Source organism: Adiantum capillus-veneris, chromosome 8, assembly GCF_014529385.1.
Source record: "Adiantum capillus-veneris isolate H3 chromosome 8, ASM1452938v2, whole genome shotgun sequence".
In the NCBI taxonomy this organism is placed as follows: Eukaryota; Viridiplantae; Streptophyta; class Polypodiopsida; order Polypodiales; family Pteridaceae; genus Adiantum; species Adiantum capillus-veneris.
Genome location: NC_140938.1, coordinates 125,459,539 through 125,473,014, shown reverse-complemented (window position 1 = coordinate 125,473,014; position 13,476 = coordinate 125,459,539). Strand labels below are relative to the sequence as shown.

Genomic DNA, 13,476 nt, shown 5'->3' with positions numbered 1-13,476 from the left:
CATTGATATCCTTGGCACTACCAAGGAAAGTGTCCAGATCATCTTCCTCATGCATAATATTCGACTCCAGTTCTTTATGCAGCAAAGGAATTTTAACCTCATTGCGGCTTGCATAAAGACCTGCTAGAATATCCCAAGCCTGTTTTGCAGATTTTGTTGAACGGATGTGAGGAACAATGGTACGCTTCACAGACAACGAAATCAATGCATGAGCCTGCGCATCGTTTACATCCCAACGAACTTGTTCTGTCGTAGGCAAAATAACTCTAATAGCAGCAATCCTTGCAGCAAAACCTGCAAGATCCTCAACATCGCCTACATCCTCAGAACCAGGACGTACATCAATGTCGTGCACAATATTCCAGACGCCCTTTGACACAAGAACCTGTTGCATCATATAAGCCCACATAGGGTAATTGTCCCCATCCAACCTGTCATCTGCAGCAAACATCATGAACACATCTGTGTTGTTGTTAGCCAGGGCAAATGCTGCACCTGATGCTAAAACTGCCCGAAAATAGGAGAAACGGAGGTGGAAACAACACGTGATATATAGCACAAACCGTAGAAGACTGTAAGGCACTTGTTATGCAAAAAACGACACTAACAAAAATTTTGCACAAAATGACAAAATTGCCTGTGCAGACCTGCTTGTAGTGGAACCGGAGACCGAAATGAGCCCGAATCAGAAATTTGAGCAGACTGAGCTCTGCAAGGCTACCCGAAATATTTGTCGACCTGCGAACGCTCACCAAATCTCACTGTAATCGAAGAAAGTGAGCAGGCGTGTGCTAGAGAAGCTGGCGACTAAGCCCGGGAGGACGTAACCTATTCTGATACCAATTATTGGAATTAGGATTGCAGAGAAATGCACACAGCTTGGAGAAGACGAAGGAAACTCAAGGCACACAATAGAGAGTGTGTTACTTAGTGTGCAATGGAAAGATAGATAGCCCTAGAGTGATGGGCGTATATACAATGCTCGGGGGGAAAACCTCCTAAAGAGGGAAAATGTGCCCCGGCGATCCTAGTGTGTTCACACACGTCACTACTACATGTATATGGTAACAGAGAGTCGGTGCAAGGCTAAGAATCAGAATCGCTTGCATGGTTTTGTATATAGATGAGAAGGTGTTCGATCATGCTTTTGGGAATGAGATGAAGGTGTTCGAGCTTCTTATCAAGGTAAGATATTTAAGGAGAAGGTGTTCGAGCATGCTTTTCTACCATACTTGACTATCCTATCATCATTTTGCATTGGTAATACCTGGAAGTTATGCAGGCCATACTAGATGTTGCTACCGTTTCCATCTCCCCCACTCAATTCTTCATCCCCATTCCGTAACCTATTGTTAGAGTTTCATGCTGGAATTTTTCCTTCCCTTCTATGTCCTTCTCTAAGGCCATGAAGCTGAGTGATCAAAGAGCCCCTAAGACATCATTTGCTTTGCAGAACCCCCGTCATCGCTCTTCATCCATGTAGATCGTCTTAAGTTTTCATGGTAACCTCGCCCTCCGCATCCTACTTTTTGCACATGACTTTCCCTATGCGCAAAATCATGTTTTTTGAGCATGGGGTCTCTCTCATGTCCAGGAATTCCTGTTGTTGTGCTCGTGGATCTGAGGTTTTTGTTGTCATGTTTCTTCACAATGTTGCATTCAGGGGTGCTCGTGATGAGGATCCGATGGACATTCAATTATGTTAAAGGCATTTCGGGCTACTGATGAATGAAGCGATCCAAATACACATATGCCACTACAAAGCAAGAAGGGCATACTTGAATATCCTCTTAATACTTTTTTACATTGATAGAAGGGTCTCTAAGGCCATAAAAAGGGTGAGCCGATGCATAGGATTGAGCGTGTAGCCGTAGTGAACGACGTAGACGTGGTTCTTCACCACCATCCGTTCTAGCAAGGACGAGAGGACCGACAAAACTCGAGGACTTTCATGCGGTACTGATTCGAGCATGTCTTTGCCATTGCCATGCTATTGAGCATCAGCTAGCACGTGGAAGAGGTTTCCATAGGTGTTCATAAATTGGTTGTCTTGGAAGGGCTAGCTACATACACAATTCCCTCCATTTCGTCCTCAGATTGAGAGAGAGAGAGAGAGAGAGAGAGAGAGAGAGAGAGAGAGAGAGAGAGAGAGAGAGAGAGAGAGAGAGAGAGAGAGAGAGAGAGAGAGAGAGAGAGAGAGAGAGAGAGAGAGAGAGAGAGAGAGAGATTGTATGTGAGTGTGTGTGTGTAAAAGGTGGTGAATGTACCTTCAGCTCTTCTAAAGGGTAGATGGCTATGGAGTGGATTGCGGGTTGGATATGTATATATATATATATATATATATATATATATATATATATATATATATATATATATATATATATATATATAGAGAGAGAGAGAGAGAGAGAGAGAGAGAGAGAGAGAGAGAGAGAGAAGTACAAGGAAATAGCACACAAAAACACAAGTGGTGGGATTATCTGGTTTAATGCAGGTCACGAGCTGATAGTGTACTGCTTGTGCATAATCAACCATAGCTGTACAGAATGCTTGGAAAGGGTATCAGGAGGCCACAGGGTTTTGAACTTAAAGATCCACTGTCGTTTGTACATAGACAAGCGCTACTTTCTGTTGAGAGTAACATGAAGTTGTTCTTTCAAAGCTGGGGGGCGGTTGGGAGGGTTAGAGAGAGCACACCCTCTTGACCATTACAGTGCCTTAGGTGACAGGTTGGGTTGTTTTGATAGTGTCCACTCCATCTCTTCTAGAAACATGTCTATTCTTGAATGGATAAAAGATAGCTCCCATGGTTGCAGCTGGTATCTGCCAAGAAGCTCAGTTTTGTTCTTCCACCTATGCTCCGTAATGTGCCAGACATCTCTCCAGGTGATGATGTCCTTATTGTGAAGTCTTTTGGCTGACCTTAATTGCCTATGGTTGAGTTGGGTGATGGGGGGAGAGACCACCACATTGACTCGGCTACTCTGAGCTGCCATCTATATTTCCACTCCCAGTTTATTTTTAGTAAATTTATGTGTCTATTCTAGGCATTCCACAGTGATTTAAGTAGGTATGACCCCTTTGCTACGACATCAAAGGGTCCAAAGAACAACGTGAACCATGGTAGGTTTATGGTTCCCTGCAACCCTCGGATATGGAACCTATGTAATTCCCATAATAGCAGTGAGGCCCACTCTTCATCTGGTTGCTCCAAGGCTCTGAAAATGAGTTTTACAGTAAGCTTGTCGGCCCATATGTTTATTTGGTGAGGCCAAGTCCCCCTTGCTCTTTAGGAAGACAACAGATTTCCCAGTAAACTTTTGCTAGGCCTTTTTTAAGGGGGTCACCCGACCAGAGAAAGTTCCTGCATATTCTGGTTATATCTTTTATCTGAGCATCCGGGGGTCTCCAACATGAGAGGAAGAAAAGAACATAACATGAAATGTAGTGTTTGATTACTACAACCCAACCAGAGAAGTTAGCTTGAAAACCCAACCATCTATTCAGTTTGGTGTGGAATTTGTCCATGATCCATTGCCACCTTTGTGCCATTGTGATTTTAAAGCCAAAAGGGATCCCTAATAATCTGAATCTGATTCCATCCTGAATGATGGAGCATCCTTGCTCATCTACCCACCCAGGCAGAGGGGACCGAGAGGCTCTGATCCTTGTTTTGGATTGGTTTATCCTGGAGCCTGAAGCTGTATAGAAGTTATTAAGACATTCTCAAAAGGCTTTTAGAGAGCTATCATCATTTTGCATCAACACGTTAGTGTCATCAGCGAATTGAGAGAGGCACTGCTATCTCCCATCTAGCAACTTGATACCTCGAAGGCTCCCTTGCTGAATATTTTTTCTTTGACCAACCAATTCAAGAAATCAGCGGAGGTGGAAAAAAGGAGAGGAGCCAGTAGGCATCCCTGTCTGACTGATCTGTTGAGTGGGAATGTGTCCAACAGCCCATTGTTAATAGCCACTCTAGCTTAGGCATTTCCCAGGAGCGTTTGAACATACCTTACAATCCTGGGGCCAAACCCCATCATTACTAGACAATCGAGTATGAAGGACCATTCTAGCCTGTCATAGGCTTTGTCAAATTCAACTTTGACGAAGACGTAGTCTTGGTTAGATTCTTCAGCATATTCTATTCCTTCCCACATTGCAATTACTGCTTCCATCATCCTTCGCCCTTTGATGAATCCTTTTTGTTCAGAGCACAGCCACTCGGCAAGGGCCGGGGTAATTCTGAGAGCTATGGCCTTGGCAAAAACTTTGTAGGCAGAGTTTAGCATTGTTAGTGATCTCCAGTTGGATAGCCTTTCCTTCGGGCCTTTTTTGTGTAGTACTTTAATGATGCCTGTGTTGAGTTCAATCGGGAGGGCTCGATGTTTAACAGATTCTTCCCATACAATGAGCAAGATTGGTGCAATAGAATCTCTAAATGTTTGATAGAACTCAACAGGGAGGCCATTTATGCCCAGAGTCTTCTTAGGCTTAAGAGCATCAGTGGCTCTTTTGATTTCTCCTATCGAGAGCTCCGAGTCAAGTTGGACGCTTAGATGGGGAGGGAATACTCTTTTCTTGCAGTTCCGAATGATTCCTCTAGCCAGAGTGACAGCCTCATCGTGAACTTCTAGTGGGCTAAACAATTGAGCGAAGTGCTCCTTGGTTGTTTAGGTAGCATCTATCCAGTCTAGCCTTTCGAGCAAGAATTCCTTTAGAGTAGTTTTGCCAGTTGAATTCTCCAGGTGTGCCTACATCCCATAGGTCTAGTTGCTCCTTGAGGTTCTTCCATTCTTGTTTCTCTGTCCCTGCCACTGTTTGCCCTTTCATTAGGTATCGATCCTCCATGGACTCAACCATGTTAAAGTCCCCGAACAGAATGATTTGGCCCTTGACCTGGGCGAGTTGACTCCAAAGATTGGTTTTGTCTTTGACAGAGCCACCTGTATAGATGGACAACATAAGGCAGTTGATAGGGGCCTCTATGGCAGTGCTACCCAGTCCTCTCCTGAAGACGGTAGTGGTTGGTTAATCTTCCAGCTCAGACGAATCCCCATGGCTGTTCCTCCCGATCCTCTGTTGTGTGAGGAGTGGAACCATTAATGCTCCTTGGATATCGATTGCAACCTCTGTTCAAGCTCCTGTACTGCTATTTTGACTTCTTGAAGGCCTATGACTTCAACTGGGTAACTTTGTGTCCATGCTTTAATCTTCTTAGCTTTATTAGGGTCTGACAACCCCTTTATGTTCCACGAGAGTAGCTTCATTTTTTACTTCTTCTTTCCTTTCGATTTTTTCTCTGAGCCCTAGGTGAGGGCTGAGTTACTGAGTTGTGACTCCTTTTGTTGTCTTTGTGTACTTCTATTGGTGAGGGGCCTACCTCGGGTTTGCCTACATGGCTAGGGGCAACGTTCTCTTTGTTATGCTCATTGTTGCTGGAGGTTTTGTTAAGATCTATGGCGGTGGCTCTGTCTGCCCTGTTTACTTGCTCTTCCAGACGTGATTATGTGTCTTCGTCCTCCTCGGAGTCTTGACCAATCAAATCTTCCACCTCAGAATCTTCCCATTCAAGAAGTGAGGCTAGTAGTGCATACTAGTTGGACTGCCTAGGTTTAGCTCTATCGTTTACCTGCTTTTCTGCAGCGGGTCGTGTCACTCTGGTGGTCTGAGGAAGAACAGCTGCCGCTGGAGTTTGATTATTGCGCTCATTTTCCTCAGAGCTGGTTGGGGTCTGTTCAGGTTTAGGGTTCTTAATAGGGCAGTCCCGAACAAAGTGTCCTTTTGTTCCACAGTGGAAGCATGCATTTGGCTGGTATTTGTAACTCAAGGGTTGTTCGAAGCATTCCCCGTCATCTAGGGCGATAACCATAGCTTTCGAGAGGTCCTCTGAGATGTCCATCTCGATCAAGGCTTGAGGGTGCCAGGAAGGGATGTAGTCTCCTCGTGGGCGACCTCCTAGGACCTTGCCGAGCTGAGAGTCAATCACCCTAAGGTGGTTGTGAAAGTGTAGTGGTAAGTTCGAGAACTCTATCCACATAGGAAAGTGCGAGAGCGCGTCTCTTTTGGCATTGTATTCCTTATGCCATTTGAATAAGCACAGAGAGGAAGTACGTAGAAGCCACTGTCCCGAGCTAAGAACCCTAAAGGCCATGTCTGCATTTTTGAACACAAAGACGTATTGATTCTTGGGCAGGGCCTCAATGGTCTCTACTTCCGTACCAATAGCACCCCATTGGTTTCTAATCCAGCCTGTCATCACTTCAGAAAGGGGAAGTGGGCTAGGTGACGACCCTATAAGGGCTCTATTTTCTAGATCATTTTGGGTTTTGCGAAGTTGAACAGCGGGCAAAATAACCAGAGGCTTGCCGTCTGGAGTCTTGCCAGGGCCTCCTGCATAAGGGGCTCCGCTTCCTCCTGGTTGCGACTCAGCGGCAGCAGTATAGGTGGATGCAGCGGCAGCGCCTTCAATGGCCCCATGATGTAGCCCTGTTGGTGGGTTGGCAGAGGGTGGCTGTGTGAAGAACTCAGCATCCTGTCGCGCCTGTCTTGCTGCTTGGAGTTTGCTTATGCTGTCATGCAGAAGTTGGTCGTCATCGCAAGGAAATGGCCCAGTAGGGTTAAAGTGGGAGTAACTCTGCTGGTGAAAACCGTTTACTCCCCCTGCGTGGGCAGCCACGGAGTTATGATGCACTAGCATATGATGGGGTAGCCCATCCGATGCCCAAATGTTGGGAGATCTAGTGTCAGCAGTGAGCGCCGGGTCATCTCACAGGGTAGAGGTGAACAGATAGCTCGGGCGCTAGGTAGCTATGCCATCGCTAGGGTTTTAAACATTGTTTACAGCATGTGTTGTAGAGAGATTATCGTCAAAAATATTAATTGGTAAGGGGGAAGCCCAGCTATTTGAGAATAGATACAACTTCTGTCATTTGGCATAAGGGTTTTTCCTTTGCTTAGTTGGTGATGATGAACGGAGCTCTGTGCAAGGTTTTTTTTTTTTGCCATACAATTGTGAGTGGAGAAATGTTATATTGACTCGGAGAAGAATACATAATCAGCCTCAAGCACTAGATGTGACTTGAGGGGGCAAAGGTTCAAAAAGGAGGACTTGATCACAAACACAACAGAACTCTGACAAAAAGCTGTGAAGTAACACCTCCCGAGTAGCTAATGCAAGTTTTTGCTTATCTTATGTGAGTGATGAAACCCCGATGCTTTTGTTCAAGGACTCAAAAGACAGGTATGCTGCGTAGAATATGATACAAGGTGCAATATATATACACTAGAAATGCTTCCAATTTGAACACTTTTCCACAAGGCTGGATGCCCTCTTTTTGCATCAAAAAGACCCTTGCAAAAATAGACTCCAAACAACACCCTGGATTGTAAGAAATAATTGCATCACCAAAGCTGCAGAAAGAAAGCTGGCCCCCATGCCATAACGATCAATTAGAAGAGTCGTTCCAATGGCCACTCATTGGAGTAATGTGAAGGCCTCGCTGATTGCTCTGACATGATTGTTGGCGAGCAAGACTGAGCAGGATGGAGGCAATTGCTGGGCAGGGAGGGTTTTCATCGATTGCAACTTTGCCCTCGAGGTACAGCACAACCTCACTCATACGTGGCCTGTTCATGGGATGGTCTTGAATGCACTAGAGGGCCACAAATAAAGCTCTTTGAACATGCTGCCAGTCCTCCATGGTTTTGGAAACAGGAAGCTTCTCGTCGGGCGACATGGTGATACCCAGTTTAACGTCAATAATAGACTGTATATCACCTTTGATTGCTGCATCAAAAACCTCTTCAGGAAAACAGGAACCATTCTCAAAATTATGGTGCCCACTTATCAGCTCCAATAACACCATGCCATAGCTGTACACATCAAACTTCGTACTCATCTGGCCCTTGCCTGCCATCCAAAATTCCGGTGCCATGTAGCCTGGGGTGCCTCTTGCCAAGGTTGCAACTGAAGACTCCTCTCTGGCCATTAGCTTTGCAAGCCCAAAGTCTGCAATCTTGGGACATAAATGCTCATCCAAAAGTATGTTTTGCGGTTTAATGTCACAATGTATGATCCGCTGCCTACACTCCTCATGTAAGTAGCCTAATCCCTTTGCAATGCCCAATGCAATATTCTACCGCTGCCGCCAGTGCAGAAACATTACTGAATCATTTTTGTGCTTGCAGAATAGCCATTTGTCAAGAGAGCCATTCTTCACATATTCATAGACCAGTATCCTGTGCTGTTTTTCCACGCAAAATCCGAGCAACCTTACAAGGTGTACATGATGAATTCTTCCTATAGTAGCCACCTCATTCAGCAAATGATCCTTTCTGTGTGTTGAGGCCACCTCCATAACTTTTACAGCAATCTGCACGCCAGCCTTTAGCGATCCCCTGTATACGATGCCAAAGCCCCCTTCACCCAAAGTATTCATGAAGTTGCTTGTTGCAGATACGAGGGAGGAGTATGACATCTCAATTGGACGCTCTGTGAGGTTCTCAAGATCCAGCTCGGGCTTGGCTTCTGGCTTCTTAAATAACTTTGCCTTGACAATCCAGCAAAGGGTAAGAATGATCAACACAACAGTCGCTGCTGCTCCTCCCACTGCAATCCGAATTATTCCAGCGTTGCACGAAAGCACACCCGAGCAACCTACATTCAGCAAACACACTTTGTATTGTAACTCAATAACAATAAATATGTCTGGGCGTTTTTGAAAAATTCCGGAGTGGAGGATCTCTTGCAGTTGCTTGGTATTCAAGTGAGAAGAAAGAGTGGCCCAAAATTGTGGAGATGACGCTGAGGATTCCAGAATAGGCCTCGAGCTCTCTTTGTGTGGCTGTCGTGCCATCGTTCTCTCGCTCCCTCCCCGTGTACCAGGAAGACCTCACGGTGGAGATTGAAAAGTTTCCCGCTCTAACCACTCTACCAACGGGCTCTTCATTTCCTTCTATTGGTGCAACGTGATTCTAAAACTGGGTAGCAGGGTCCCTCATGAAAGACCCGGCTTTTTATTGGAAACTAGAGAGAGAGAGAGAGGGAGAGAAAAGGAGAGAGGCTTCTGGTGCTGGCGAAGAGAACGAAGGCAGCCAGGGGGCGACAGAGGTGCCGGGGGGTGGGGGTCCTGGTCTATAAGTGACAGTGCGTGGCATTTTAGGCCGTCTCGTCTCCGCGGCAAGCTTTTTTGGGGGGGGGGCGGCGGGGGGGGGGGCGGGGGGTGTTTCACTCTCCAATTCGCCCACCCTTAGAGTAAAGGAGGAGATCGAGCCTTGTTGGCAAAACGATGCATTACTACCACCGGGGTGTCTCGCTTCAAACCTCCAATTTTGTTACACTAGCAATCTTTGGCGGTTTCCTACATCGTCTCTACACTCTCGACCACGCTCACTTTGTTCCTGCTTGTAGATCTCACCTTTAGCTTCGTTTTACGCTCCTCCATGCTTAAACGGTGCACAATGTGCTCTACAATCCCTGGCGCGGCTTAGGCGGCCTTAACTTGGTCCCATTTACCCTAGTTCACTGCATGATTGGGCTGAGATTAAAGCCGCCTCGCCCCCCCCCCCCCCCCCCCCCCCCCCAAATTTGGGCCTAAGATCCCCTCTAAGCCATATGATCGTGCCATATTGTGACGAGGGGAAGAGGGGGAGGGATATCCGCTGGAATCCCATTGAGTAATGGGACTTCTTTTAAGGGAAAATTACCAAAATACTTCGTTAATTTGTGAAAATTTCCAAAATACCCCTCAAATGCTAAAACTTTCCTATAAACCCCCAATATTTTATCATAAATTCCCAAAATGCCCTTCAAATTATCCAAATTTCTCAAAATACCCTCTGGTTGTGAGATTAAATTTCTCCAAAGGTAAAAGAAATTGTAGCTTTTCATAAGCAGACTGATTGTCTATAAATACAAGATGTTAAAAATAGAATTTGAGTTGGTTATGTTGGCTTCGAAGATGAATTGCTTCATTATTTTTATACATAATTGCCTTTACTGCAAGGTAATTTGTGACAAATTACATGCTAAGCACTCAAATATGGATTTCCATTGTCAAAAAGAAATACAGATTAGAAAATCTTGAGCAATCCAACCAACTTAGGTACAAGGGTACTTTGGGAATTACCACAAATTAGAGGGGTATTTTGGCAATTTGCACTTCTTTAATATGAGCCATTTGGTCTCCTCAATCTCAAAAAAATAAGAAGTCTTTCAAAACATATTAAGTGCTTAAATGAAGGGTGATGACATAAAATTCAATATCTGACATTCTCAAATGATTTTCTCATCTTAAAGTGGCCATTTAAAATGGGGAGATTCAGAGACTAAGAGGTAGCATATTAATATGTGTGCTGCTAGACTTATCTCAATAAGGGACCAAGGAGAGCGGAAGTCTACCAAAGAGCAATGTGAACCCAATGAAGCTTGAAATGACCTTAGGGTAAGCTTCATTAAATCCATCGGCTTGTCCCCGTTTGTGTGTGTGACCACCCTTTAGGGGTTACCTTTTGACTTGTTTTAGGGGGTCCCCACCATGTGGCTCTTCACAAGCTTAAAGAGACAATGAGTTTGTTGAGCGATGGGTGTTGAGCATTTAATGTCTGGCTCTTCACAAGCTTAAAGAGACAATGAGTTTGTTAAGCGATGGGTGTTGAGCATTTAATGTCTTTCATACACACACATAGGTTCTGCAACAGATATTCCAGAGGTTGGATATAGAAAGATGAAAATAGAGGGATTTTGCGAGCTTAATAGGATAGACAAATGAAGTGCAATTGAATCATGTGAGAGCTCTGCAAAACGGTGTTGATTAGTACTTTGTACACACACAAATTGCAATATCTAATGGTGGCTTTAATAGGAGAAATTTTGCAATGAAGTAAGCTAAAAGCGAGAACCAAAAACCACAAAAAAAATGTTTATCCTTTCCTTAAGCAAGCCTATCTAACCATGGAGGGTAGTGGCCTCTTGGATGTGCCAAGGACATGCCCACACATAGCTAGATTATGGCTTAATGAGTGAGAGATACAAACAATTATGGAGAATGCTAATGGACCGTAACAATAATTGAGAAATACTAATCCCTCTAACGGAGATGCTAATTACTAACACACTAATAACAACAAAACTTAGCTAGCAAAACCATGGTTCTCTGATACCACTTGATGGGAATGGGATCGTGCTAGCTAGGGTGGATGAAAGAGAAACATAGTGCAAGTGTGTGAGTGTGTGTAAGCAAGATTATCACTCAAGTGAATTAGGTTCTAAGATAGATTAGCTTGGACTCATAAACACAGTCTTGAGTATTGACTTAGCTTAGCACATGCTCACTATAGACAAGCATGTAGTGAAAACTTGAACTGTGTAGTTTATTCATGAATGTGAGCTTTAAGTAGCTCTAGAGCTTGACTCCATTACATAAGGAATAATTCCTCCTTCACTCAAACTTTAGGAAAAAACCCACACTTTACATCATGCTCCTAGCTATGTTGCCCACAATTAATCCTAAATCCTATTGGGTCGCCGATATGAAGAACCAATGAGAATTAATCTTTATAAAAGAACGCTTAAACCTCGTTGGATAGACCACAAAGAGAACCAATAAGAATTGAGCCCTCCATGAGCTAGCTTAGATCCTATTGGACAGTGTACCAAGGGGACCAATCAGAATCAAGCAACCCATGAGCAAGCTTAAATCCTATTGATAGCCCTTGAAAGACAAGAATTTAGATTCATTAAATTAAAAATTTAAGCTCTCTCTCTCAAAAAGAGAATGAAGAACACTTGTCAAAATGCTAACCCTCTTGCTTCAAATGAAGTGAGACATTCATTGGGTAGCCCACAGGAGGTCCAATAGTCTTCAAGCATGCCAAGAGGGAGGGTTGGGGGGGGGGGGGGGGGGGGGGGGGGGGGGGGGGGGGGGGGGGGCTTTCGATGGTTCTCTCTCTCTCTCTTGCACCTCAAAAAAGCTCATTCTAGAAATGTAAAGATCCTTCTCAAGCCTAAGAGAAATGAAGAAGCTTACAAAAACAACACTTGGCCATGGAATGCAAATCCAAGCAAGTGCCAAGCTCTAAGAATTGCTCATCTTATGCACCATATCCATTACTATGCTATGCTATGCTTTATGAGTGAACTAATGTGAGAAGAATATTTCTTCCTTAAAAGAATACTTCTACTTCTTTTTCTCTTTCCTCACTCCCTGCTAGCTCTCTCCACCTTTGAAGGTGTTTTAAGTCTTGGGATTGAGGCCAAGCCAAGTTTTATTGTGTGCATGAAGCATAATTGCGGTGCATGAAGCTTTCCAACTTCATGGCACCATATGGTCTTAAGGAACACAAAGACTGTATTGTATACAAGTCTCTCTTCATGGGCGAATCTATAATAAAAAATTATTTTGGAGGGGGGACCAGATCCAAGTAAATCCGTTCCTCAACTGTTGTCAATATCAATTCCTCTCTCTCTTTCAAGTTATTGTTCATGCCAAGCTAACTAGTTATGTTGTTTCTTGTTGTTGTTGGAATTAGGGTTTGTAGGGAAACACACATAGCTTGCAGCGATGAAGGAAGATCAAGGCACACAATAGAGAGTGTATTACTTAGTGTACAATGGAAAGATAGACATCCCTAGAATGATGGGAGTATATAAAATGCACAAGGAGAAAAACCTCCTACTGAGAGAAAAATTTCCCCGACGGTCCTAAGTGTGTTCATACACATCACTACCACATGTATATGGTAACAAATCCCCCTTGGGAGTGATGCGGTGAATGAGAGTTGGCACATAGAGTATAGGGAAGTGCCATGCCCTGAGAACACGATCAATCCACAAAGAGGAGTAAGCCCCAAAGCTTTGTGAAAAGCTTCGAACTTGTCAAGAGACAATGCCATCTTTGTGATTGAAGATCTGCAAGGTTGTCCTGTCTTGGCACATAAGCCAAGAGGATCTCTTGTGTTGAGAGCCTCTCCCCGACATAGTGGTAATGCACCTCAATGTGCTTTGTGCGAGCATGAAAAACTGGGTTTCTTGCAACTACCAATGCACTTTGACTATCAGTGTAGATGATGTGGCAATGTTCTATCCTTCATCCATAAGGCGTCTGAGACACACACACTCAACCGTAGCTGTAAAGACTACCCTGTAATCAACCTCACAGCTGGAAGTGGCCACATTAGGATTCTTCTTGCTCAACCATAATATGCATGAGATGTTGAGCATGAAACAAAAACCGCTTGTGGACACTTGCGTGTCAAAATAACCAGCCCAATCAAGCATGTAAATATGGCGACAATGATCCCCCCTTGGGATAAAACAAGCCAAGATGTAAAGTGTGGTAGAAAAAAATCCTCTTGACAATCTGCCAATGCCTAGACCCTGGGCTGTGCATAAACCTACTGACCTATGAGACTACAAACTGAAAATCCAACCTTGTATTGCATACATAAATAAGGCATCCAACAACATTTTTGTAA

At 44.2% G+C, this 13,476-nt stretch overlaps 2 protein-coding genes across 2 annotated transcripts; both read right to left on the bottom strand.

Moving 5' to 3' along the window:
- Positions 1-7,655: 7,655 nt before the first annotated feature.
- Positions 7,656-7,991, bottom strand: LOC147452909 (G-type lectin S-receptor-like serine/threonine-protein kinase SD2-5). Its single transcript, XM_086519039.1, has one exon. It carries the CDS (start codon positions 7,989-7,991, stop codon positions 7,656-7,658), a length of 336 nt encoding a protein of 111 aa, XP_086375165.1.
- An 85-nt stretch (positions 7,992-8,076) lies between these two features.
- LOC147452908 (G-type lectin S-receptor-like serine/threonine-protein kinase SD2-5) lies at positions 8,077-8,906 on the bottom strand. Its single transcript, XM_086519038.1, has one exon. The coding sequence runs from the start codon at positions 8,856-8,858 to the stop codon at positions 8,139-8,141; it is 720 nt and encodes a 239-aa protein (XP_086375164.1). The 5' UTR covers positions 8,859-8,906; the 3' UTR covers positions 8,077-8,138.
- Positions 8,907-13,476: the final 4,570 nt, after the last annotated feature.

Bases quoted from the DNA above. Each gene is read 5' to 3' on its own strand.
- LOC147452909 (XM_086519039.1), bottom strand. From the start codon at position 7,991: ATGGCCAGAGAGGAGTCTTCAGTTGCAACCTTGGCAAGAGGCACCCCA.
- LOC147452908 (XM_086519038.1), bottom strand. From the start codon at position 8,858: ATGGCACGACAGCCACACAAAGAGAGCTCGAGGCCTATTCTGGAATCC.